The sequence below is a fragment of the Sinocyclocheilus grahami genome, unplaced genomic scaffold (assembly GCF_001515645.1).
Source record: "Sinocyclocheilus grahami isolate Dianchi unplaced genomic scaffold, SAMN03320097.WGS_v1.1 scaffold186.1, whole genome shotgun sequence".
In the NCBI taxonomy this organism is placed as follows: Eukaryota; Metazoa; Chordata; class Actinopteri; order Cypriniformes; family Cyprinidae; genus Sinocyclocheilus; species Sinocyclocheilus grahami.
Window position 1 is genome coordinate 1,230,643 of NW_015505365.1, and position 27,996 is coordinate 1,258,638.

The 27,996-nt window shown below is 34.1% G+C and overlaps 2 protein-coding genes and 1 long non-coding RNA gene across 5 annotated transcripts in view; 1 reads left to right on the top strand and 2 right to left on the bottom strand.

Moving 5' to 3' along the window:
- Positions 1 to 12,570, bottom strand: part of gak (cyclin G associated kinase) — a 37,497-nt gene extending 24,927 nt beyond the window's left edge. For 2 of the 3 annotated variants that reach the window (XM_016284647.1, XM_016284646.1), the window contains exons 1-9: positions 12,257 to 12,570; positions 7,781 to 7,842; positions 6,627 to 6,686; positions 6,265 to 6,379; positions 4,039 to 4,181; positions 3,372 to 3,497; positions 2,127 to 2,216; positions 1,727 to 1,862; positions 1,510 to 1,622 (exon numbers count right to left, since the gene is read on the bottom strand). In XM_016284647.1, the coding sequence (XP_016140133.1) occupies positions 1,510 to 1,622; positions 1,727 to 1,862; positions 2,127 to 2,216; positions 3,372 to 3,497; positions 4,039 to 4,181; positions 6,265 to 6,379; positions 6,627 to 6,686; positions 7,781 to 7,842; positions 12,257 to 12,398 (987 nt within the window). In that variant the 5' untranslated portion in view covers positions 12,399 to 12,570. Of the gene's footprint in view, positions 1 to 1,509; positions 1,623 to 1,726; positions 1,863 to 2,126; positions 2,217 to 3,371; positions 3,498 to 3,984; positions 4,182 to 6,264; positions 6,380 to 6,626; positions 6,687 to 7,780; positions 7,843 to 12,256 lie in introns of those variants that run through there. The other variant, XM_016284648.1, reaches the window with a different exon arrangement.
- Positions 331 to 16,131, top strand: LOC107594563 (uncharacterized). The gene is made up of 3 exons (XR_001610177.1): positions 331 to 344; positions 6,399 to 6,404; positions 16,063 to 16,131. It is a non-coding gene; the product is annotated as an uncharacterized lncRNA (long non-coding RNA).
- An 825-nt stretch (positions 16,132 to 16,956) lies between these two features.
- LOC107594562 (SH2B adapter protein 3-like) overlaps positions 16,957 to 27,996 on the bottom strand; it is a 51,417-nt gene continuing 40,377 nt past the window's right edge. The window contains exons 5-9 of the mRNA XM_016284654.1: positions 27,157 to 27,251; positions 25,355 to 25,440; positions 23,992 to 24,206; positions 22,424 to 22,595; positions 16,957 to 17,876 (exon numbers count right to left, since the gene is read on the bottom strand). Of these exons, the coding sequence (XP_016140140.1) occupies positions 17,536 to 17,876; positions 22,424 to 22,595; positions 23,992 to 24,206; positions 25,355 to 25,440; positions 27,157 to 27,251 (909 nt within the window). The 3' untranslated portion in view covers positions 16,957 to 17,535. The remainder of the gene's footprint in view (positions 17,877 to 22,423; positions 22,596 to 23,991; positions 24,207 to 25,354; positions 25,441 to 27,156; positions 27,252 to 27,996) is intronic.

Below are 27,996 nucleotides of genomic sequence, written 5' to 3' on the forward strand. Positions count from 1 at the left end.
AAACTCTGCTGTTTGGATGCTCTGAACTAGATCATTCATGTGCATTAATCCAGGAATGATCAATCCAGGAGTCGTTCTTTGAGCAGGGACAGCCCTTGTCCTCCCTCTTGTTTACCAGTCTTGCCTCTGTTTCTGTCTTATGTAGTGAGATCAGTGGCTATTAGGTCAGAGAGAAAACGAGGGATGAGATGCTGCTTTGTCTCCAGGAAGTCACGGAGGGAGGGAGGAAAGGAAAAAACAAGAGAATGCGAAAGGAAGAGTGCAGCGGTGTCTCTAAATGGCTCTTCAGAGAGTTGTGATCAGTATGTGGGACTCTGCTCGTCTCTGCGGGTGTGTGTGTGTGTGTGTCTGAGTGTCAAAGAATGAGGGGTTTGTTTCAAATGAAGCTCCAAAAGAGCCTCATTCAACCAAACCAACCAGTCGGGTGATCAAACAGAAGCTCTGAAGGAGAGATTGCGAAAATCTATATAGGGTTGTTTAATCAATGGCTGGTGCTGATATTTAGATATTTATATTGTTGATATATATGATACGTCACAATAATATTACACACACGCATATTAAAAGGGTCATATATATATATATATATATATATACAGTACATATATGTGTGTGTATTATTGCATTAGCATTTTTTTGTTGTTTATATTTTAATTTAAAATGTATTTAATACATGTAATCTATTTATTTATGTAATATAATGCATATTGAGTGCATTATTAATTATTGACAGCAGCACGTATTTGTAATATACAATGAATATCAATAAATACTATACAAATGTTATTTATATTACATAAGAACATAGCAAATATTTAATACTATTTAAATTAAAAAATATATAAAATATAATTTGTAAAAAGTTGCACAATATGAATAATAATATACATTATTAATAAATACATTAATTATATCAAGAACTATTTAAAATAAAATAAATGAACTTATATGAATGTATTCACATGCAAGGCATATATATACACATACATACATATGCGTGTATGTGTGTGTGTATATATATATATATATATATATATATATGTCTGTGTGTGTGTGTATATATATATATTTTAATAAATATTGATTAATTCATCTTCAAAATAAATTATTTTAAATGAACAGCATTCCACCTAGTGCCAGTTACAAAATCTATCAACAGCCATGTTTGTGGATTATGTGCATTTTAAAAAATGTAAATAAAATTGTAAATTTTTACTTTTTTTTTTTTGATTTTGGAGTTTTAAAAAAGTGGTAATTGCAATGTCTGTACATGTTATTTGATATAATTTAATTGTTTTATACATGCATTGTATTTGGGCCATGCTGAGCTCTAGATATAAATATTGCCATCACCCCCCCCCAACCACACATAAAAAAAAAACATTTCTGTTGACTACTATAAACTAGTCTCTTGCATTGCAGATTTAGCATGAAACCTACAAATGACCAGTGAAAACTTGATCTGAGAGACCATCACAACACATTACGTTTTTGTTAGATGGTTTGTACCTCAGTAATGGGTGATTTTGGGTTGACGTTCCTGGCTGCAGCGATCTCCTGCAGTTGGTTAACAAGCTCGTTGATTGAGAGTCGCTCATCTGGGTTGATTTTCAACATTGATCCTGAAACAAACACACAAGGCTTTTGACGCACAACAAATGCACAACAAACATTTGTTAAGATTTTGGTAAGAGGGAATGTAGTTAAGTTCCTGCAGGATACTTACGGATGAGCTGGTGAAAGACTGTGTACTTGGTGTCATTCTGAGGAATGTTGTATTTGCCGTTTACTATCTGGAGTTTGGCTCCCTCTTCAAACGGGTGCTGCTTAAAACAGAGCAGGTACAGGATGCAGCCCAGAGCCTAGAGACCAAACCAAGACTCTTTAAAAACCACAACAAGAACAAGAAGAAAAAACCTGTTACACTGTATCCTAACCAGGTGCTATGTGAAAAGTAATGCCAAAGTGCCTTCTTCACATGGCTTGGACAAAAATGCTTGCCTTCCTAAGCTTTCATTATCATTCAATTTTCCTTATTTTTCCAAATTCTTCCAAATATTCAGCAGGATTTTCCCTTCCAAATTAGCACAGAAAATGTGGAAAAAGTCATAACTAAACTAACTCACCCATATGTCTTGTTTCTCATTTATTGGGTAGTTGGAATAGAGGTCAATCATCTCTGGTGTCCGGTATGCTGGAGTCGTGTTTCTAGTAATCTAAGGGATAAAGAGAGAACCAAAAAAAAAAAAAGCAAGAAAAAGGAAATGATTTGTAATTTAGTGGGTCTTCTTTATGTTAAAAGATTGCATGCATGGATTATAATAATTGATCATTAAAGCATGTAAACACTTGCTCAACAATTTACACTACTGTTTAAAAGTTTGGAGTTGGAGATTTTTTTTTATTTTTCAAAAGAAGTCTCTTATGCCCACCAAGGCTGTTTATTTGATAAAAAAATACATTAAAAATGGTAATATTGTGAAATATAGTTCATTATATTCCATGCTATATCACACTATATATTACACTACAATATTTTTGAAAGAAGTCTCTTATACTCATCAAGGCTGCATTTATTTGATAACAAATACAGTACAGTACTAATATGAAATATTATTGAAATTTCAAATAACTTTTCTATTTGAATATATTTGAATATCTAATTTATTTCTGTGATGCAAAGCTGAATATTCAGCATCATTACTCCAGTCTTCAGTGTCACATGATCCTTCAGAAATCATTCTAATATGCTGTTGAGTTGCTGCTCAAGAAACATTTCTCATTAACAATGGTAATAATAGTGGAAACCATGATAAAAAAAACATACTGTTCCAAACATTATAACAGTAGTGTAGTTTTTAATCAATGTTTTCAAACTGTTCATATTTAAGCGAATGAATAAACGTATAACAACTTTACTACAAGCTTTGCTAGAAGATTGTAAAATGCTAAAAACTGGTCCTCGTTAGAATTAGCTGCTAACAAAAATGCATTGAATAAACAAACAGACATTCCATGTGCAGAGAAATGGCGGGCTTTGTGGATTGCGTGGGTTTTCAATTTTCAATTTACTAGCAATAACTGATTTAAGACGACCAGAAACCAAACAAACTAATTTAATCAACAAAACAATTAAATCAGGGAATGCTTCCACGGGAAATAGCCAGAGATTTTAATACAATCACCGCAAAATATTTATAATCATTTCCACAATTATTGTGACAATCCATGAATCACTATCAAAACTATAGCAAAACCAACCAATCAGAGGACAGTGAGTGATGTCAAAGTGACGTTCACCTGGTATTAATATTTATGTGGCATAAAGCTAGATGGGCTGCTTGGAGAATATCATTTGTTGCATTTTTTACCTCGTCTTCCACCATAGATCTCTTGTGAGCAGACCAGCTGTAGTCTGGGTAATGTGCCACGATGGTGGCGCTGCCAAAGTCACACAGCTTTATAGTGCCCTGATGACTGATCAATAAATTCTCAATCTACAGAAGAAGAAGAAATGTTATTGAACAATGTGCTTAATCATTTGGCACAGATCAAATGAGACATTATATATATATATATATACACGAAGATGGCAGTATTTATTGCACTGCATTATGCAGATTTACATTAACACATTTTATTTAAATATTAATTAAATCAAAAAATTTAAATGAAAAATAAACAAAGTTACAGTAATAAAAATATCACCACTGAGAATAATATAAATTACAAAAAAAACAAACACATACATTAATAAATAAATGAAAAAGTAACTAAAATATGAAAATAAAATGAAATATAAAATATAATAACAAGTATTATTTATACTATTGATTATAATAAAAATAAAATGAAATAAAGGCCAAGAAAATGTGTTTATTATATGAAATTAATCGTGCTGCAATTTTTTCTGAATTCCTTTTTTTTTATTTTAGGGTGAAAAGTTGTAAATATTCATACTAATGCTTTAATAAGCAATGTTACTTTGATGTTCTGTAAATAAAGCATTATTTAAGGATTCAGCCTGTGGGGCCTCACCTTCAGGTCGCGGTGGATGACTGGTGGAGACTGTTTGTGCATGTGCTGCACAGCACGACATGACTGGTAAAAGATCTTCAGCAATGTGTCACATAACATGGGTCCTCTCTGCTCCACCTTCTTCACTAAATCAACCAGCTGGCCTGCAGGAAATAGAGGGCGGAGGTCAATGTGAACACAGGAAACCGACGCCAATGCCAGAAAGTCAGAAGGAGAGAGTGGAATGTGTAAAGTCAGTCAAGAGCTTCCCTTTCGCTTTTATAAAAAGCGGTTTTGGCTTTTATCAAGACCAGAGTTTAAATGATCATCCAGCAACAAAGTGTGCTAATGTGTGTTACAGAGATTATTGTGCTATTAAAATTTAGGTAGCTCTTTATTTTATGGTCCTGTTCCACATGTACACACTATGTACTTGTTAGGGCTGCACGATTAATCAAATATGATTGTCATGCGTATCTTGTCAGTAAAGCTGGTTCTGTGATTAGTAGTAAATCTCCAGCAAGTGCTTTCAGATGGAGCAGCATTTACTACACAGAGCCATAGTACACTGACAAGCTATGCAAAATCGCGTTCATAATCGCAGACGATTTAATCGCGCGATTATGAAATCGAAGAAATCGTTATGCGATTATGAAAGCTGTTTGCGTAGCTTGTCAGTGAACTACGGCTCTGTGTAGTAAATGCTGCTCCATCTGAAAGCATGTGAAAATACCACATTTAATAACATGTTTTTACTCCAAACTCACTTCATAACGTCAGTCGAGCGAGTGCTTGAAATAAATCCTTCTGTGAGATGATGTGGCTTTTTACACAGAATAAGGCATGCAACATATTTCAAAGTATTCTAAGCAGTGATAAAGGCTATTACATACTTTATTATAATAAAAATTATAATAAGACGAACTCGGATAAACTATATATTGTCGTAGTCGTATATTTATTAGTCACGTTAAATTAATGAAAACAGTTAAATCTTCTGTTTATTCAGCAACTGCTATAGGGATTTCCAGGGTTTCTTCTGCGAGGCGTATTTGGAGTTTCAGCGCGAGAGCGCCCTCTGGCCTTTGGATGGAGATTTACTGCTGATCACAGAACTGTGCTTCACTGAAAGATAGGCATGACAATCGCAGCTTCTGCCTAATCGCGATTTATTGTCTTTGCGATTTAATTTCGATTAATCGTGCAGCCCTAGTACTTGTTATTGTAATTATAATAATATATTGTAATTACAATAACAGGGTAATAAACAGGTGAAATGGTAATAAACTTGAACCCACCCCTAAACTTAACCCTAACCTAGTTAGTTAACTTACATTATCAGTACCTTCTTTGTTAAGTACACTATAAGTACAAGTAAGTGCACGTACTGTAAAATAAAGTGCAACCAAAATGCGATTTTTTTTTTGAAAAATTTTGCAATTTTTAGATTTATTAGTGATGCACCAAATTTCAGCAACCGAAATAATCTGTTTTGGGGGGGCCGAAACATTCATTTTTAATTAGCTCTTCTCCTGTGGCACATTACCACTGTATCAGTGGACCATTTAGCAAAATATATGCGCTATATTACATATTCATTTTATTTTTACTTAACCTGTTGTCTTTTTTTGTCGTAAAAAACAGCTATTAAAGCCAACGTTTCAACAATAAATTGGGAATAGAAACATAATTATATAATTAAAAAGGTGAATTAAAAATGGCCTTTAAATGTTTATAAACCAACAAATATTTTTTAAGATACATAAATTAAATTCTGTCGTCCAATAACTGAAAATAACAATAGCTTAAAGTTTAGTGTGAAAAGTGTGACCTGAATTTGAATGAATTCGAATTTAATTTGCCTTGACACTTTTTGATAGTCCACTTTAGACATTCTACTAACAGTAAATAACTTTGCAGCTACAGGTCAACTAGCAGTCATTAGAGTATTAGTAGACTGTCTGCTTAATATCTTCTAACACTTTATTTTGATGGGTCCACAACATACAACATACTGTCTATGAGAAACTTTGCAACTGTCAACTTATTCTACTAACCCTAAACCTAACCTAACAGTCTATTCTGAGAGTTAGTAGACATGTAGTTGCAAATGAATGAGAATTAGTTGACATGTAGTTGCAAATAGTTAGTAGAATGTCTAATGTGGACTATCAAAATAAAGTGTAACCAAGAAGGGTTTTCTCCATCATTTTGTAATACAGTGTGAATGTGATGTTGTGTACGTGCCTCTACACAGCTCTGTGAGGATGAGGAACTCAGCCTGGCCCGTGTCCGACTCCTCCTTACTGATGGACGCAGCAGAGCAGAACTGTACAATATTGGGGTGGCCAGACAGCTTTTTCTACACAGAGCACATGGAGAAGCAGGTTAAGCTTTTCTAGCTTTTAGAAGGTTTTTTAAAATTTTTTTTACTGGGTAATACTCCTACTCCTATTTGTTTTACAAACTGGTGACAGCGAAATGCTGCTCTACAGATGTGAGAGATACCAGGAGCATCTTTGACTAACTAGGCATGAAAAAGGTGCCTAGCTACAGCACTGTGTAATAATGTAGTTAACTTGTGAAAATAAAATATTTGTAATTATTACCATGAAACAGACTTCCTGAATGATGGCTTTATTCTTCTCCTCTTCATTGGAGAGAAGTCTCTGCACACAAACATACAAATAAACAAAAATCTGTTGTTGTGACTCTTTAGCAAAGCAAAGGACAAATTACCACAGAAAGTGACAAAAATGCCTCAAATACCTAAAATATGGGGAATAATAAATGCATCTAAAGTGGATTTCCTCATTTTCTGTATATGTTATGCAATCTTCGATATCATATTTTTTTCTAGGCCTATCTAGTGCTTTGGCTTTGAACAAATTGAGATAAATGGGTCATGTGTTAAGTTTTTTTAATGTCAGTACTATTTTAGCAGTATTTATATGCAATTTAGTGCTGTCAAACGATTAATCGCATCCAAAATAAAAGTCTTGTTTACATAATATATGTGCGTGTACTGTGTATATTTATTATGCATACATAAATACAAACACATGTACATATTTAAGAAAAATATATGTTTATATAGTATATATATTTATATACAATATAAAATATAATAATATAAATATATAGATGTATATACATAAATATTTTCAAAATATGTATGTGTGTGTATTTATTTATATATATATATACATAATAAATAAACACTGTACACATATGTTATGCAAACAAAAACTTTTATTTTGGATGCGATTAATCGCGATTAATCGTTTGACAGCACTAACACTATTACAGCATTCATTAATATCGTTTTTATTTTTAGATTTTATACTATGCTATATTTTAGTAATTATGTTATGTGCTTTTTCATTTGTGTTATTTTTTTAAATATTAAAAATATGAATAAATATTTATTATTACTAGTTTCCAAGGCGACATTACTCATTTCTATTTAGGTTTTTTTAAGTTTAAGTCTAATATTAATTTGATTTTGCTTTAGCTTTATTTCAATTACCGAAGATTTTTAATTTGAGCTTACAATAACAACACTGTTGTATGGTCATTTATTGCAAAAAAGCCCTCACAAAGAGTCTAAAAAAACTTCAGGGGTGTAAATATTGCTCTTTAAAATAACATGAATTCATTCATTTCTATGCAGAGGGTAATTAACTCATTAGCACATACAGTATAATGGCAGTCAATATAATTATCTGAACGTTTATGTGCGATGATGACGTCGTCATCATACCTTGAGCGCATAGTCCTTACTGCTGCCCAAATCCTGGGCTTCATACACAAACGCAAAGCCACCTATAAGAGAGGAAACATATTTTATCATTAGGTTTATTTTAGGTTGACTGTGAAGGCACCAATCTGAATAAGGATTTTGGCAGATTCAGTTTTGCTGACTTGGGATTGTGGCACCAACAGGACATGAGACAGACTCATTTCCGAAAATACATGTAGACTAGTCTGGAATCAGTCTATTATAAAGGGAAGAACAACTTTTCTGAGTGCCACACGAGTGTCAGGAATTCACAACCTTCCCAGCATTATAAAATTCTCTTTAAACACAACATGAATGAGTCAGTCTTCTAGACAACATGAGTAACATACACACAGAAAGAAACGTCTGCCCTCAGCAGTCATTATTCAACAAACCGAGTGAATGAACTCATTAAGTCTGCACAGCTATGACACTACACAACATTAACGAATCACTGATCTCAGCAAATAACCTCAAAGATCATTCTATGTTTATGCAATGGACTTAAAGTTATGACCAGTCTTAAAGAAGAAAAATAGATGACTATCATTTTAGGCAACCAGCTACAGGGGTTGAAATCTTCATCTTAAAACTACAACTAATAATAACAGTAAAATAGCAGTAAATTATATAATCATTAAAAAGAAGAAATATTATTGACAAGCAAATTATGATAAAGTGGAATATTGCAATTTTTTACTTTTATTTATTTCCATTTATCAGTAGGCCGAACGCTGAATCAATAACTGAAAAGTGTGAATAAGTAAAAATAGAAAAGTGTGACCATGTCAAAATTGATTATGAGATTATCATCTCTACCTAAATAGCTATTCGGTAATTGGTTAACATGAACTATTAACCAACAGTCTACACCAGGGTTTCCCAAACTGGGGTTTGTGAGTTCATGTAAAGCAAGTTTTACAAATAATTCAAACTTAAAATATTTTATTTCCCCTGCATGCCATGCCATCATTAACTGTCATTAGAGAACTGCAAATATGTGAATGCGACATTAAATTATTGAAATAGCCAATAAAATTTAAATCTCAGAGCGTACTTCAAGTAAATATTTTAGGTCACAGGTGTTCAGACTGAAATGTATATATATATTTTTGCAATTTTTGTGCATTGTGCAATTCCGCTACAAAATGTTGAATAGAATTACACTGACTGATTCTTAAAATGAGTAGTATGGCTCCATGAACAGATGTGTCAGTCAACAGTGTCAGTTGTGTATGTCTTTACATGAACAAAAGTGACAATGCCAGCCAGGTATTTATGGACACTTGTGAAACAATCCTCAAGTGACCAAAACGGCCTGTAACCATGGCAACGGGTAAATGAATACCAGCGGAGGCCCGAGTCAGGCTGCACGAATCAAAAGAAGCTTTCCAGTTTCACGTTACAGTGCGCTGACATTCACACGCACCACAAATTAACAAGGAACGGTCCAAAACAAAGTGACAGAGGAACAGCGAGAGACCTCAGGCAAATATAAAGCATACCGAGCCATAATGATCTGGATTCAAAGATTCAAATCTGGACTGTTCTGTTCAAATAAAAGCCTTTTCTGGACACAATTTCCAGTAATAATGACCAACATTACAGTCCAGAAACGTCATTGTGATGCAAAGAATTAAGTAAACAATATCATGTCTGATACTTTGTCATTTAAATGATGCCTTCACCCAAAGACACACATTATACAGACAGGAACCTGCGGTTGATTGCTCATGGATCATTAGTTCAAAACTTCCAACTTTCTGCTTACCAGGTTAGATCTCTAAACACTATGCCTCAACACCACCATGCAAATCATTCCTGTTCACCCAGAATGCCCTCTGTTTCCATTCAGGGCCTGTAGATGTCAACACACCTGAGCAAAGTGAAGGTCAATGATGGGCTGGAGTTATACAGCATGAGCGGTTATGTTAATATTACATAACCCAACAGATTTCAATAGGTCTGACCGAAACACCCCACTTTGACAGATAATAATTAAAATGTGAATACACCTCACACAAGCAGTAGAACTATTTGCACTTTATTTAGAAAGGATGCATTAAACTGATGAAAAATGACAGTAAAGACATTTATAATGTTACAAAAGATTTCCATTTCAAGCTGTTCTTTTAAACTTTCTATTCATCAAAGAATTCTGGTTTGCACTAAAGTATTAAACAACACAACTGTTATCAACACTGATAATAAGAAATGTTTCCTGAGCAGCAAATCAGCATTTTAGAATGATTTCTGAAGCATCGTGTGACATTTTAGAGTAGTATTGATTAGGGCTGGACGATATGGCCAAAATTGATATCACGATATATTTCTTCATTTCGGTCGATACGATATAATTCCGATATCGATATGAACACTATTTATCTGAAGTAGAAATCTTTTGTAACATTATAAATGCCTTCATCATCATCATATGCATCCTTGCTAAATAAAAGTATGAATTTCTATCATTTCTTTCCCAAAAAAATAATTAAAATTATACTAATGGAATAGTGTATAATGTTACAAAAGCTTTTTATTTCAGATAAATGCTGATCTTTGGATCTTTTTATACATCAAAGAATCCTGAAAAAAAAATGTACTCAACTGTTTTAAATATTGATAATCAGCATATTAATGATATGATAATGAATAATGATTTCTGAAGGATCATGTGACACTGAAGACTGGAGTAATGATGCTGAAAATGTACCTATGTATGATCACAGGAATAAATTACATTTTAAAATCTATTCAAATAGAAAGCAATTTTAAATAGTAAAAATATTTCAACATTTTACTGTTTTTGCTGTACATTGGATCAAATAAATGCAGGCTTGGTGAGCAGAAGAGAATTTTTTTTAAAAATGTAAAAAATAACAACATTAAAAATCTTACTGTTCAAAAACTTTTGACTGGTAGTGTAGGCTGATTATTCTTATAGATTGAAACAAATGTGCTTCAATCAGAAAAAGGGGTATGAAAAGTGCTCCGAGTCGCTGCAGAAAACAAAAAAATTTAACAACAATAAAAACTGGAAATGTTGCTGGAGACGGGCTTATTGAAAATGCAAACTCATTGTCTGCCAGCAGGAGGCGCTTTGAGAGCGGCAGAACTAGCGGTTTCTCCAGTACCGCCTGTAATCAAATCAGCTCCGCTCATGAACACTTCTTTATCAGATCAAATGAAAATGCCATCGAAACTTTTCTGAAGACAGTCAATTCCCTTCAGAGATACATTCATATAAAACACCCACGCCGTGCTATGATTTTGAAACGTGCAGTGCTCATGTTTATTCAACGAAGTCAAACGCCACAAATAAATCAATGTATGGGAAACACTGGTAATGTATATCGAAATATCGAAAATGTGTTTAAAATCATATCACCGTTACTGAAAAAAATTATATCGCGATACATATTGCTATTGAATTATTGTCCAGCCCTAGTATTGATGCAGTTTCAGTACTACTGCAAACTGCTACAGTACTAGTATGTGCTATATTACAAATATGACAATATACAGTAACAATTAGTATTAATGTTTATGGAAGCCCATTTGTCATAAAATAAAGAAATAAAAAAAATTAGCAACTTTTTAATCTCGCAATTCAGACTTTTTCCTCATTACTCTGTCCGAGTATCACACAATTTTTTTTATTTTGTGGTGGTAATAATAATAACGCAAGAAGTAAACTAAGAATTCAAAGGGGGTGTGAGATACGATGAGATAAAAATCCAGAATTCTGAGTTTATATCTCACAATTTTGAGAAATAATGGTCAGAACTGTAAGATTTAAACTCAGAATTCTGGCTTTTTTTTTTTTTTGGCTAAACAAAGTCCGAATTTTTAATTAAGAAGTAGCATTACTTTTACATTTCTGTGCCATGGCAGAAACAGACTTCCATAAATATGTGATATACCACATTTTATGAGGAATGACACCACAAAAAAAAAAAAACTGTGGTTCCAGTGATACCACCATGTTTTTGTACCATGTAAATACCTTGGTGTATGAATACAGTCTGTACACAGGCGCATATACAGTATATAAATAAGTTCAGTTAAAACATACAGATGAACTTATGGAATATGAATATTAACTATATTAACGTGACTATTCAGATAGTTGTGCTATTGACGGAATATAACAACGTTATCTAAATGCCTCAAGAACATACAGATTATCATCTGAAATATAAAACGAGTTCATGTCAGGTGTATCAGAGCTAAGTGACTTGCTAACAACTTAGCCAGCTAACGTTAGTTAAAGTCCATTGTCATCTATATAAGCACAATTATATACATATATACTAAAGCTAATGTTAATATGTGACTAAGAATACATTACGGACATTTTACAGTCAAATTTAGAGCTGTTTTAAATAAAATACATGTCAGTATCTTAAGCAGGGGTTAGCATGACTAGCCTGGTGCTATTTTGAATGAATCTTTTACCTTCGGCGATGACTCGTTTGATCCGGAGCTTTAGATCTCCGAGCTCCACCACCTGACCGACGAAGTCGTTCTGATCCCGGCTGGCGGCGGCAGATCCGCCGGGCCCGGCCAGGAAATCGAGCGCTGACTGGAAGAGGGACATTTTGTCCCTCTTTTTCTGTTGCGCCTATAAACCGGAACCGGCACCGGATGAGAAAACAAGTGCACTAACTCAGTTAGTGGCGTAACTAGATAACAGAGCGTTAATTTGGATTTGAAACTCTCTTTTCTAGGATGAAAACATCTCGAGTACTGGTTCCGATTGACCTGCTTGCTCTCTCTCTCTCTCTCTCACACACACACACACACACACACACACACACGCACGAGTTGCTTTCAAACTCTGCTCTGGTCTGTCAGATCTGAAATGTACGTGACTAAGGTGGTTCATTCATCCATCAAAGTCTATGTCAAATGTTTAGACTAGTACACATATGTCTCAAATACTGTTATGTACAAGTGATGGCATCAGATGGTGATAGCCTATGGAAATTCATGGATCATGATTTTTACATGGTAATACCATAGTACATGTTCCCACACCCAGAAACATTCCTTTTGGTACTATACCTTTATAGAAAAAGTATTGTGCCATACTTTAAATATGCCATAGTATTTACTGTACATACAGGGCCACATATCCAAAATACAATAGTAAAGTACCATGGCACTTTTTTTTTGAAGCGTTGTTAATCAAACAGTACCATAGTACATTGACATTTAATAAGGTTTGACTTAAAAATGAATATAATACAAGAATAACAATAGGCTAAATAATAAGGATATATACAAGCAACATGTATATCATAGTTTTACAGTCACTTAAGAGTGCTGAATATTTGCATTATTCTCCCCAATACCATAGTGCAAAAAATCATATAAGATTTAAATTGTAAAGTATCTGGTGTACTGCCAGAAATGTATGCTAATATTGCATTACAGACTTTTTCTAATACTGTGAAAAAACGACGCATTAAAGTAACTGTAAAACAGGGAATCATGCAAGATATTAGGACTAATATTTATGGTCCTGAAATTGAAGATTTAATTTTTTTTTACGTCTATGCAAAATATAATTGTTAAAATGAATTGTAAATGAATATATTAATCAACATCATAATATCATATTGATTAATACACTAATTTAAGGAAAGGCTTTAGTGTAAAATATTGTTTTATGGCTCCAGAATTAAATGACCTTATTTAACAATTAATCTCCGGCGCAAATTAGAAAGTAAAACAATCATCACAGAACAAACTCATCATAAAGAAGCAAAAATACTTAGTGGATTGAAACATTGACTTTATTATTTTTTTTCTTCTAAAAAAAAGATCAAATATACAGTTGATATAATTTAATATGCATATTGCTACATGGAAAGTAACTAGAAAGTTTGATCAGAAAGCTGTGATGGAATGATTAAACTAGCTGAGGGTGAAGCCCAGGGGTTTACAGTGCTCATATACGTCTCATAATAACAACAGTATAGAAAGAGAAGACATACATTCATCAGTTGATCTTTGAGGGACCTCAGATGCCACTCTAAAGCAAAGTGGTGCAGTTCGGGGCATGTATGTACAAAGCATCTCAACGCGCACAACACTGCTCCAGGATCAGATCTTCCCATTTCAGTCACTATATAATACAACACAAATGACTTTGAGATGCACTTTGTCAACATGGCCCGTTTGGAGGAAGAAATTCATTACCTGACAATGCAGCTGTTTTATGTTTTTTTTCTTTTTCTGATCGAGTCAGCTATATGAAATTTAATCTGTACATATTACAAATCATGTTAGAAACAACGTATTTGCATAAAACAAGTGTTTTATAATTACAAAAAGACATTCTGGGTCATTTGCAAAGCAGCATAGTCATTTAAACAATACTTTGCTGATTGAATTGAGCACATCACTTATTAGTGGACGTGCACGTCAATGAGACAAGTAATTAAGAAAACGAATAGTCTAACTCCATCTGCTCAATGCTGCTCTCAAACGCTTTAAGAAAAACAGTCCACCTGGAACACACAGTCCACAACGCAATGTGAGGTAGTGATGCACAGGTACAGTTCACACTTTCATATCATGTTAAAAAAATATAGATATTTGTAGAGTGTAGAATGTGGTCGCCTGCTCCTTGCACAGAGAGGATTATGAAACGGTTCTTTGTGGTATCGAGGCTTGTTAGAAAACGAAGAAGAAATGGCTGATAAAGATGTGAAGAGCAAGAACAGAACGTACTGTAGCACAGACCGGATTCTGCAGCAAAGCCGAAGAGAAGGAGAAAGTATATAAAACTTTCTTGCTTTGGATCATTAATTGAAACTCACAAAACCTGTCACCCCACAACCAGAAGAAATTGAATGAAGACCATTATTATTTCTTTAGCATTATAACCCTTCCTGTAATTCTCTCCAACAATAATGGGGGGGGGGAAAAATATATATTTTTATATATAATATATTCAAATTGTAAAGTATCTGCTGTATTGCATTACATTTATGCTGATTTTTAATATAAAATGATTGTATTATAGCAAATGAAAAAAATTGTATTGTATAAAATTACTGTATTACAGTAATAGTGAAACATGGAAATAATCATGAATAGTGAAATATTAAAACAAATATTTACGGTCCTAAATTAATTGGAAAAAATTATATATATATATATATATATATAATTTTTTCCAATTAATTTAGGACCGTAAATATTTGTTTTAATATTTCACTATTCATATTTAAAACTTGACTCTTCTGTAGTTACATTGTGTACTAAGACCGCCTGAAAATAGGCTAACTTCCTCAACATAACCAACGTGAGCACCTGCTTGCACAGGGAGCGTGCTGGGGACTATTTTCAGGCACTGCGTAATATCATTGCGCCTGCTGCACCCATGGTACGGCAGTAAAGTTCCTTGATTATTACGCCGGAATGAGAGTATAGTTCCTAGCCATATCGGCCTAGAAAATCGCAACTTTTCATTTTCCGTCGGTCTTAGTACACAATGTAACTACAGAAGAGTCAAGTTTTAAATAGGATAAATATAGAAACTCTGGTAATTTTTGAGCGAGATGCTAACGGTCTAATCAGATTCAATGATCTATGCTAAGCTACAGCTAAAAGTGCTACCGCCAGACCCGGAGATCGGCTGAATGGATTCAAAAACGGTAAAACTCAACTGTTTAACGCTAACAGTAAAAATGAGCCTATTTTCAAAAATAGTGGCGTGTTCCTTTAAGGGTGAAATGTGAGATTCGCCAAATTATGTATGAATGAGATATAAAGTTGGGTATGTGCGCTTGATACAGATTTGATTATTGTGGTAGTGTTAAGCCACAAATACAGACATTCACAATGATTCAAAAAGAGAGACAAAGGAGAACAAGCTCCGAAAACATCAAGCAATGTTTTTTTTTTGTTTGTTTTGTTTTTGTAATACGCTTACTGAAAAACAATGGACAAATAGCTTAAAATCAACTATTTATGGTGTCAGATTTGGTTGCTGTTAGTTTAAAAGTAGTATTTCCACTAGTATTAAAATGTGTTAAAACAGATAGAAAGAATGAAGTCACAGGGTAAAACAAATTAATTATAAAATATGATGATTGAGGCATAAAACGTATTGCTGGTCTGGTGTGCTGATGTAAAACTGTGGTTCTCCGATCTATATTATTTGTTTTTTTACTATGCAAAACATAAAGAAACCTGTGTATTACTACAATTGAACATGAAATAAACAATCTGAAAGTATGTGCGTCCAGACTGAAAACTATTTGAATCTTTTGGATGTTTACCACCATATTTACACCGGACACCTGTGACAAAACTAAATCACTCCGGAGCGGTCTACACTGTGAGCACCTGATGTGGACGCCCCATTTCTGACTCCAGACACATCTAAAATGAAGTGATTTTATTAAAATTCTTTTATAAATTGTATTCTTTACAGGTTTAAATAACTTCTGACCCTTATATCAAAGCCAGCTCATGATGTTTCTGGTCTGACATAATAATTTGAATCATTTTTAAAAAAAATTATCCATATACATATGCAGTTGTAGGAATACTAACATAATTAATATCGATTATAAAATTATTAATAATAATAATTTTGTAATTTTGTGTTAAAAATAAAGTTTTCTTTTCCCGACTATTACCGATTATTACTACCGATTATATTGTTATTTTTCTTAATTGCTGAAGCTTAGCCTTCTAGTCTGGTATACTTCAAACATTTTTGGTTTCTAACCATACGCATATGCAGTTGTAAGAGTACTAACATACTTAAAAATAATTATAAAATTATCACATGCAAAATTAATTTTGTAATGGATTTCTGATGAAAATTACGATTTCTTTTTCAACTGATTTTATTGTAATTTTTCCAATCTCTGAAGTTTAGCATTCTGGTCTGGCGTACTAATTTTACTGATTTTGTTTTCTAACAATATGCATATGCAGTTGTAGGAATATGACCATATGTAAAATGAATGATATAGTTAATCACATGCCAAATCAATTTCATAATGTATTTCTGTGGAAAATAAAGTTTTTTTATTCAAAGGATTTTGACGTGATTTTAATAATCGTTAAAGTCTAGCCTTCTGGTTTGACGTGCTAATTGTAATAATTTTGTTATTTCTACTATAAGCATATCCAGTTGTAGGAATACGATCGTAAAATTAGTTATCAAATTAATCACATGCAAAATCAATTTTATACTGTATTTCGGTCGAAAATAAAGATTTTTTTTGTCTGATCGACAAACTGATTTTACTGTCGTTTTAGTAATCGTTGATTACTAAACTCTAGGCTTGAGCTTACAGCTGATTGTGAATGTATCCAGTGTAGACGGCCTCAAGTTGTCGCGATGTCCGCTTCCAGTGTAGACACGGACGTGTTTGACTCGACCCTTGGTTTGTGTTCGACTTACTGACCAACCATCGCCAAACGTTCCCATCCAACAACTCCTCTGAGCTATTCTACAATACACACCGATCTGATAGTGAAACATCTGTATAATACATTCACAAGGTAGACAGCTGGCAGGGCTGGGTGTCAGGTGTCCGGCAGTATCGTTCACGCGCAGGTGCCTCTACCCCGAGTCTTGTGCGCAATCTCGCACGACTCCAACTCTTTTCTCCGTTTGGCTGCCGGATGCTCTCCATCCGGCTGGGAATTCTGGAGCATTTTTCATCTGCGGCTTCTTTATTCTTTTTCTTCCTCTGTCTCTGTCAGAAGAACATGTACTGGTTGTCGATGGCTCTCTTGCGCCCCCTGTCGGGTGGCTCCAGTTCGTAGTCAGAGTCCTGGTTGGGCAGTAGCGGCGGCAGCGGGTTGGGGTGGCGGAGCAGGTTTCTGCGGCCCACCGACTCGCTCCGGCGCAGGGGGACGGGAACGGGGCGGTCTGGAAACGAAGAGGGTGTGCGATGCGGGAGCGCGGATAATGCTAATGACTGGGCCGTGGTGGGGCTGGAGTGAGGGCATGAATCCGGACTACAGTGAGCTAGACTCGGCTCTGAGCTCCAGCGAGAGAAGGGCACCAATACCGGAGAGCTGATAGCTGAACTCTGACCTAGAGAGATGCAACAGAGAAAACACTTCATTAACACAACAGTGAGAGAACACATAGCCAGGGCTGTCCTTAGGGGGGTGCAACTGGTGCGGTCGCACCGGGCCCCGAGCTTGAGGGGGCCCCGCGGCGAACGGGGGGGGGGGGGGGGGGGGGGGGGGGGGTCCCGCTACCTACCTCGCACCGGGCCCCACGTCAGCTAAGGACGGCCCTGCACATAGCCGCTACAAAAAAGTTTTGCATTTTGGTTTTTAGTTGTAGTTAGTATTAACGGTACATAAAGATTTGATTTAGGTTCAATGTCATTTTAGTTTCTTCCCTTATAAATGTAGAATCACAAATTGTCCCATCCAACACTATACATAGTCAGAAACTCACTCTTAAAATAATACACTTAAAATAATACTATCAAATTTGAAGTTCACCGTTTTGATTCGTAAAATTCACAAAAGTTACCAGAACTTTTGACCAATTACTTTCCATTTTTTATTACTTTTCCTGAAAAAGCCTTCGGTCCCTCAGTTGTCCTCCGTGTGAAAAGATAGATTTCAAAATCCTACAGTCATTGTTGTAAAGGGTTCAAATACACAAAAGATGCTGGAAAACCAAAGAATCTGTGGGACCTGAAGGATTTCTCTGAAGAATAGCTGTGTATCTTTCAGGTAACAACACAGTATTAAGAATCATGTGTATGTAAACTTTTGAATGGGGTCATTTTTATAAATTCAACTATCACGTTTCCACAAAAAGGTTACGCAGCAAACTGTTTTCAACATTGATAATAATAAGAAAAGTTTCCTGAGCAGAAAGTCAGGATATTAGAATGATTTCTGAAGGAAGACTGGAGTAATGATGCTGGAAATTCAGCTTTGCATCACAGGAATAAATTACATTTGACAATATATTTACATAGAAATTATATATATTTTTTTGAAATTGTAAAAATATTTCACAATATTAGTTTTTACGGAATTTTTTATCAAATAATTCCAGCCTTGGTGAGCATAAGAGATATCTTTTAAAAACAATGACCCCAAACTTTTGAAAGGTAAGTGTACTGTATACTTACAATGATGCCCATCAATAGAAATGATTATGGATGGAAATCAACTATTTTAAATCTGACAATAAACCTAAATAACCGTTTTATTCTCCCTGTATCCCATAGAGGGCATCGTCTTCACACTCTCAAGCTCTGCATCCTCTACAAGTATCACAGAGTGTGTTTGAACGTTGAAGTATATTGAAGTATGAGCACAAAATAGGGCATGTTATTAAAATGTGTATATGTACGTATGTGATAAAACAGGCTCTGTGTATATGTGTGTATTTTACAGCTTGTGAAGGAGGGACTGCAGGAAACAGAAACTTGACGGCAGATTAGTCTGAAGTCACAGAGTCTGCAGTTCTGATGATATAGGTATGAGTGCATGGACGATTATGTGTGTGTGTGTGTGTGTGTGTGTGTGTGTGTGTATTTGAGAGAGTGCATGTTTCCTTGTGTCAGGTCTCTCTGAACTACTAAAACCAATCTAAACCACACAGCATAAGAGGAAAACGGATCCTGTCGAGCTGTACGTGTGTGTGTGTGTGTGTGTGTGTGACAGAGACAAGAAAGAAATTGTATGCATGTTAGCTGCTTGAGCATTTATAGATAAATAACTGCTATGCAATATATTTTTTTATAATATACTATCCTACATTATATAAGTTTAACAGTGCAGTGCTAAACAGTGTATGCTCACATAAACTAGATTTATTACATTTTTATTATGCTTTTCAATGTGGCTTACAAACAAAATCCAAAATTAATTCTTGCCAAGCGCCAAATGTGTGAAAAAAATGGGCTTTGGTGACTAAATCAAACCAATAACTATTACGACCTGCAAAATCACATGGTTTACATCAGACTGTGAAAATGACTCAGAAGTGATTCAAATAGAGTTGTCTACTAAGAAAACATCTGTTGTGACATAAGTGATATTGTTTAAAAGACCTCCAAAATGTCACATTGAGGCATTTATGTGTTATATTGCTCACATTAAGCCATCAGAACGAAAGCAGAAAGAGCAAAATCACGATGAGCACTAATGTTTTTGAAGTTTCAAGCAAATGACTTGTTCATCTTGTGTGCTATTGCTGCAAATGATGTATGTGCTGTTGTCACAAATATGCAAAAATGTTAATCTAATAGTCAAAATGCATTCTTAATAAAAACTATGCAAAATACAGTCTTACCTGCGTGAGTGGGGTTTAGCCGCACATAATTGGCCAACATAACTTCACACGCGGCGCCGCACTCCAGCGGGATGGGACAGTTGCGGAAGTGACTCAGCATGTCCATGACTGATGGGAAACGCAGGTGCTGCACACGGCACTGACCCCATTCAGTTAAAGATAGACGCAAATGCTGCAAAGGAAGAAAAACAGTGGAAAATGCAATATAAATACAGACATGAACAGAAAGATGCGCATCAGTCATAGTGAGGTTTGCCTTGCTAAGCAATATGGAACACACTAATATAGAGATCTGATATACTTGATACTTCTACAATTTTAACAAATACATTTTTTTTTAATGACTAAAACTAATAATGATATGATGACAATTTTACACATTGAAATGGATCTGTTGTTTTTTTGTGTGTGTGTGTGTTTTTTTTTAATTACAATAGTATTCAAACAATATAAAGCACAGTAAAAAAAGACAGATAATCATTTAAAACAATCAGAAAAAAAATGAATAGGAAAAAAGAAGCCCTGTTTAGAAGCCAAAACCTGATAGCAATAAAAGAAACATACATAAAAATGAACTATTATGATAAAAAAAAAGAATTATGATGAAAAAAAGTAATTAAATATAAATAAATAATAATAAAAAATACATATTTGTTCACTACTGCTATGATGGCCAATTTCATACATTTACATGGTTCTATCCTTTGTTTTTCATAAGTGTTTTTTTTATAAAATATTATTAAATCAATATAATATACAGTAAAAAATAATTGCGTACTGCCTTCTTTTAAAACATTGACTGAATAAAAAAAGTGATGCCAACAAAAACAAAGTGTGTGTGGTATGTATGTGTGTATATATATATATATATATATATACACATGTGTGTGTGTGTGTGTGTATGTATGTATATGTATATGTATATGTATATATATATATATATATACACACATACACACACACTACCGTTCAAAAGTTTGGGATCAGTAAGATTTTTAATACTTTTTACTGAAGTTTCTCGAAGTTTGCTCATCAAGGCTGTATTTATTTGATCAAAAATACAGAAAAAACCCTGTTATTTTGTGAAGTATTATTGCAATTTAAAATAACAGTTTCTATTTTAATATACTTTAAAATATCATTTATTCCTGTGATGCAAAACTGAATTTTCAGCATCATTACTGCATTACATTACATATCAGTGTCACATGATCCTTCAGAAATCATTCTAATATGCTGATTTATTATCAATGTTGCTGCTTCATGTTTTTTTCAGGATTCTTTTATTAAGAATACATATTAATTCAAATTTAAATAAAATGTAATAAATACAATTTAAAAAAATGATATTGTGAATATATAAGTATATAAATATATTTATTTTTTATATATGTGGCTAGCATGTCACTGTTTTCACACATTTTTTATTATTTTATATTATTACTATTATAATAATATAGATTTTTTATTTAATATTTGTAATACTATAAAAGTTTATTAATATAAAATATATAAATACATCTCAAATAATAATAATAGAAAGAATAAACTGGTCACTGATATTGTATATCCCTAATGAAAATAATGAAAATAATGAAATGTTTTTGTCATTCATGATAATGAGGATGAGGATGATGTGCAAATTAGTGTGTGATATTATGCAGTGACATTTAGCAAGCTTTTGAGCCACTTTCCATTGAAACAGTTTTTTACACCTTTATTCATATAGCGCTTTTAACAATACAGATGGTGTCAAAGCAGCTTTATATGGAAGCATATAGGTAGCGAAATTCAATTTAAAATGCAATATGCAAAATGGCAATGTATTTCTGTATTTAAATGGACATTTTCCATTACCCACACGTGCAAAGTTTGTTGCAAAAAGAAAATGAAAATATATCATTTACATTTGCCATTTCCGACAGTACGCACCAATAAAACCAATAACTATTACGACCTGCAAAATCACATGGTTTACATCAGACTGTGAAAATGACTCAGAAGTGATTCAAATAGAGTTGTCTACTAAGAAAACATCTGTTGTGACATAAGTGATATTGTTTAAAAGACCTCCAAAATGTCACATTGAGGCATTTATGTGTTATATTGCTCACATTAAGCCATCAGAACGAAAGCAGAAAGAGCAAAATCACGATGAGCACTAATGTTTTTGAAGTTTCAAGCAAATGACTTGTTCATCTTGTGTGCTATTGCTGCAAATGATGTATGTGCTGTTGTCACAAATATGCAAAAATGTTAATCTAATAGTCAAAATGCATTCTTAATAAAAACTATGCAAAATACAGTCTTACCTGCGTGAGTGGGGTTTAGCCGCACATAATTGGCCAACATAACTTCACACGCAGCGCCGCACTCCAGCGGGATCGGACAGTTGCGGAAGTGACTCAGCATGTCCATGACTGATGGGAAACGCAGGTGCTGCACACGGCACTGACCCCATTCAGTTAAAGATAGACGCAAATGCTGCAAAGGAAGAAAAACAGTGGAAAATGCAATATAAATACAGACATGAACAGAAAGATGCGCATCAGTCATAGTGAGGTTTGCCTTGCTAAGCAATATGGAACACACTAATATAGAGATCTGATATACTTGATACTTCTACAATTTTAACAAATACATTTTTTTTTAATGACTAAAACTAATAATGATATGATGACAATTTTACACATTGAAATGGATCTGTTGTTTTTTTGTGTGTGTGTGTGTTTTTTTTTAATTACAATAGTATTCAAACAATATAAAGCACAGTAAAAAAAGACAGATAATCATTTAAAACAATCAGAAAAAAAATGAATAGGAAAAAAGAAGCCCTGTTTAGAAGCCAAAACCTGATAGCAATAAAAGAAACATACATAAAAATGAACTATTATGATAAAAAAAAAGAATTATGATGAAAAAAAGTAATTAAATATAAATAAATAATAATAAAAAATACATATTTGTTCACTACTGCTATGATGGCCAATTTCATACATTTACATGGTTCTATCCTTTGTTTTTCATAAGTGTTTTTTTTATAAAATATTATTAAATCAATATAATATACAGTAAAAAATAATTGCGTACTGCCTTCTTTTAAAACATTGACTGAATAAAAAAAGTGATGCCAACAAAAACAAAGTGTGTGTGGTATGTATGTGTGTATATATATATATATATATACACACATACACACACACTACCGTTCAAAAGTTTGGGATCAGTAAGATTTTTAATACTTTTTACTGAAGTTTCTCGAAGTTTGCTCATCAAGGCTGTATTTATTTGATCAAAAATACAGAAAAAACCCTGTTATTTTGTGAAGTATTATTGCAATTTAAAATAACAGTTTCTATTTTAATATACTTTAAAATATCATTTATTCCTGTGATGCAAAACTGAATTTTCAGCATCATTACTGCATTACATTACATATCAGTGTCACATGATCCTTCAGAAATCATTCTAATATGCTGATTTATTATCAATGTTGCTGCTTCATGTTTTTTTCAGGATTCTTTTATTAAGAATACATATTAATTCAAATTTAAATAAAATGTAATAAATAAAAAATGAAAAAATGATATTGTGAATATATAAGTATATAAATATATTTATTTTTTATATATGTGGCTAGCATGTCACTACATTTTTTAATTTTTTATTATTTTATATTATTACTATTATAATAATATAGATTTTTTATTTAATATTTGTAATACTATAAAAGTTTATTAATATAAAATATATAAATACATCTCAAATAATAATAATAGAAAGAATAAACTGGTCACTGATATTGTATATCCCTAATGAAAATAATGAAATGTTTTTGTCATTCATGATGATGAGGATGATGATGATGATGATGATGTACCTTTGCTCTGCCCTGGTAGTTAAACGTGAGGACGTAGTCTCCTCTCCGCGTCTCGCTCTGTCTCACGAGGAAGTTCCCATGACCGCTGAACCCGGCATGCTGTACAAGGTAGGCAGCCCGCACACGTGATATGGGCCCATGGAACCATGGGTAAGAGGACAGGAAGTGATCCGTTTTATTGTAGGCGTGCTCTGCGAGTCCAAAACCCAGAGAGCCTGCGGAGACACACATGTATGTATGACAGAACGTTTACAGACATCAGAGCAGTCCATTACCATGCAAAATAATTTAATCGCATCTGTTAGTTTATAAAAACATATGCAATAGTGGAAATCTATGCAGAAAAGGAAACTGTCACACTGTTTCAAAAGTATAACCAAAACATAAAGATGCCATTACATCAAAATTGACAGTTTTTAGCCCGTTTACACCATGTTTTGGTTGATTCAACCACAAATGTCTTCAGTTCTCAGTTATTTTAGATTAATAATTTAATATTAAAGGGTTAGTTCAACCCAAAATGAAAATTCTGTCATTAATTACTCACCCTCATGTTGTTCTAAACCCGTAAGACCTTCGTTCATCTTCAGAACACAAATTAAGATATTTTTTATCTCTGACCCTCCCATAGACAGCAACGCAACTGAAATGTCCCCAGACAGAAACATAGCAAGGACATCGGTAAAACAGTCCATGTGACATCAGTAGCTGAACTTCAATTTTGTGAAGCTACGAGAATACTTTTGTGCGCAAAGAAAACAAAAATAACAATTTATTTAACAATTCTTCTCCCCAGAGTTACGTCTTCCGCTATTTTGGAGAGTACCCAAGAACGTAATCGGCGTTGTTTACATTAGGGGGGAAAGTGTGCGCATGAACGTAATCGGCGTTGTTTACATTAGGGGGGAAAGTGCGCGCATGAACGTAATCGGCGTAATCAGCGTTGTTTACACTTAGGTTAAAGCGTGCGTATGTGTTGTGATACTCTCCAAAATGGCAGAAGACATAACTCGGGGGAGAAGAATTGTTGAATAAAGTCATCATTTTTGTTTTCTTTGCGCACAAAAAGTATTCTCTGAAGTTCAGCTACTGATGTCACATGGACTGTTTTACCGATGTCCTTGCTATGTCTCTGTCTGGGAACATTTCAGTTGCGTTGCTGTCTATGGGAGGGTCAGAGAGCTCTCAGATTCCATCAAAAATATCTTAATTTGTGTTCAGAAGATGAACGGAGGTCTTACGGGTTTGGAACGATGTGAGGGTCAGTAATTAATGACAGAATTTTCATTTTGGGGTGAACTAACCCTTTAATATAAGTGTTGATATTTAAGTAAGAGAGAGTGTGTGTGTGTACGTGACTCGCCCTGGCCGCCGGGCTCTGTACTCCCTCTGCGAGCTGTGTTGAGCGAGTCGCTAACAGGAAACGGTTCTCCATCCACACTATCTGACCTGGAATCACACATACACTCTCATAAACATCTATGAACTCCTTTAATTGCATAATGAAGAGGTCACAGTATGTCATGCGGTCAATAACATCCCATCACATATGCTAAGCTGCGTCCACGCTACAAAGCAAAGCTTTCAACAACGATAAGTTATTTTTTGGCATGCATACAGCGGCCCTAAAAAGCATGTGGACCCCTAAGTAACACTTACAAATGTGTGGATGTCACTGCATTACATTACAAAGCATAAAACCAGCTGGCATTTATTTTAAAGAATGTTTTTCTTTTTTAAAAATAAATTTTAATAGATACACTTTAAAATATATATTTTTATTATTTTAAAATAATTACATTATTTTACCTTATTTCTAGTCCTATTTTCCATTACATAATACATTTTATAGCAACTATATTACATTTAGTAAAATTTATTTTTATTAATTATTGTCATTTATTGCTATTCTTCAAATAATCAAAATAGAGATTAAAAAAATTAATTCTGGTATAATTGTCACTTTAAAAAATGGAATAACAAGATGAGTGGGACAGTTTTCTGTTGCATACTGAACAATTTGGCAAATTAAGTTGGACATTCAAATATTTGACAATTTTCATGCTGCTTTACTTTTACTTTTTTGTTTACACACACGCGCACACACATATATAATATTTACAATATATTAAAAATATAATTATTTTGAATAACTATATAATGAACATATTCATTAAAATATAGCGTTTAAATTAAAATATTATATTTATAATTAGTACATAAAAAAAATAAAATTAGTAAAAACTCATGAAAAACTGGGAGAAAATCGTGACTAATTAAAATAAATAAATAAATATGAATGCAATGAACACAGCAAGAAACTGGGTCAAGAGGAGAGCAGATCTTATAGGATGAGAATTACACAGAAAAACAGACGTGGCTTTGAAACCTATAGGGACGAAATGAAGGAAAGGACACAGAAAGAGAGCAGAAGCAAGACTCGGGGAGGGGCTTTAGGGGAAGTTGCGGGAGAAAGCAGCACAAAAGCTTTTGGTTCGAGTCAGGAAATGTGTCGTGTAATTCTTGGACAAGCGAAAACACTATTGTATACGATGCTCTTATGTCAAGACGAATGCATGCATAAAGGGTGGATCGAAAAAAGGGTTAAAAAAAAGGCAAATGAGAGAGTGAGAAAAAAGAGAGAGAGAAGGGGGCATGGAGAGAAAGGAGGCCATGAGATGTGCTGAGTCAAGTTCTTGAGATTCTTAGTAATCAGAATAACAGGAAGACCTCACTCTCGTTCTCTCTCTCTCTTCCTAAAACGCACATTGATATATTCACACAGGCTTGAGTTCTCAGTACCCTCACACCAATAAAAGGAAATGAAACACATGCGTTTGCACACACACAAATACACCTTTTGTAAAAGACTCAGCATGTGCGGAACACACAGATGGTGTGTGTGTGTGTGGACATGTCTGCAAGCAAACAAACCAAGCACATCTAAATTAAGACTTAAAAATACTAAAATATGCGAGAACCCAACTGATGAGGATTTCTTTAGCACTAAGTTTGGTTTTATTCTGTGTGTGTGTGTGTGTGTGTGTGTGTGTGTGAAAGAGGAAATGAGTGGGTTTTCTCAGTAGGGGAATGTCAGGAACTTTAGCAGATGTCTGGGATCTTCAGAGGTAAGTTTAGTTCAAACGCAGAAAGCGCCGCTCTCACCTGCTGGTGATGCATTCTCTGAGCTCTGTGGTCCAAGAGCTCACCTGCTGCTCATTATCGGCCTCAAATAGAAAACTACCCGGATGACCAGTAACCTGAGCGAAGAATGGAGAAAAAAAGAAACACATCAACCAACAGAACAGAAGACAATAAAAGATTTAGAAAAGAACTTGATTGTTTCGTAAGGGATTCATACAAAAATTCTTACTGAACCTTCATATTCATACCAAATACAGTATCTGAGAGTTATTCCTAAGGCCGATTAAAGGGTTAGTTCACCCAAAAATGAAAATTCTGTCATTAATTACTCACCCTTATGTCGATCTGAACCCGTAACGATCTGAACCTCCGTTCATCTTCGGAACACAAATTAAGATATTTTTGATGAATTCTGAGAGCTCTCTGACCCTCCCATAGACAGCAATGTAATTACCGCGATCAAGGTCCAGAAACGTAGCAAGGAGATCGATAAAATAATCCATGTGACATCAGGGGTTCAATTGCAATTTTACGGAGCTACGAGAATACTTTTTGTATGCAAAGAAAACAAAAATAACGACTTTATTCAACAATTCGTCACCCTGGTGCCATTTTGGAGAGTATCCACTGAATGTAAACAGCGTATGCTATTCTGTGTCAGCTGCGTCATGCGGATACGTATCGTTATTTTTGCTTTCTTTGCATACAAAAAGTATTCTCGTAGCTTCGTAAAATTACAGTTGAACACCTGATGTCACATGGATTATTTTACCGATCTCCTTGCTACGTTTCTGGACCTTGATCGTGGTTATTACATTGCTGTCTATGGGAGGGTCAGAGAGCACTCAGAATTCATCAAAA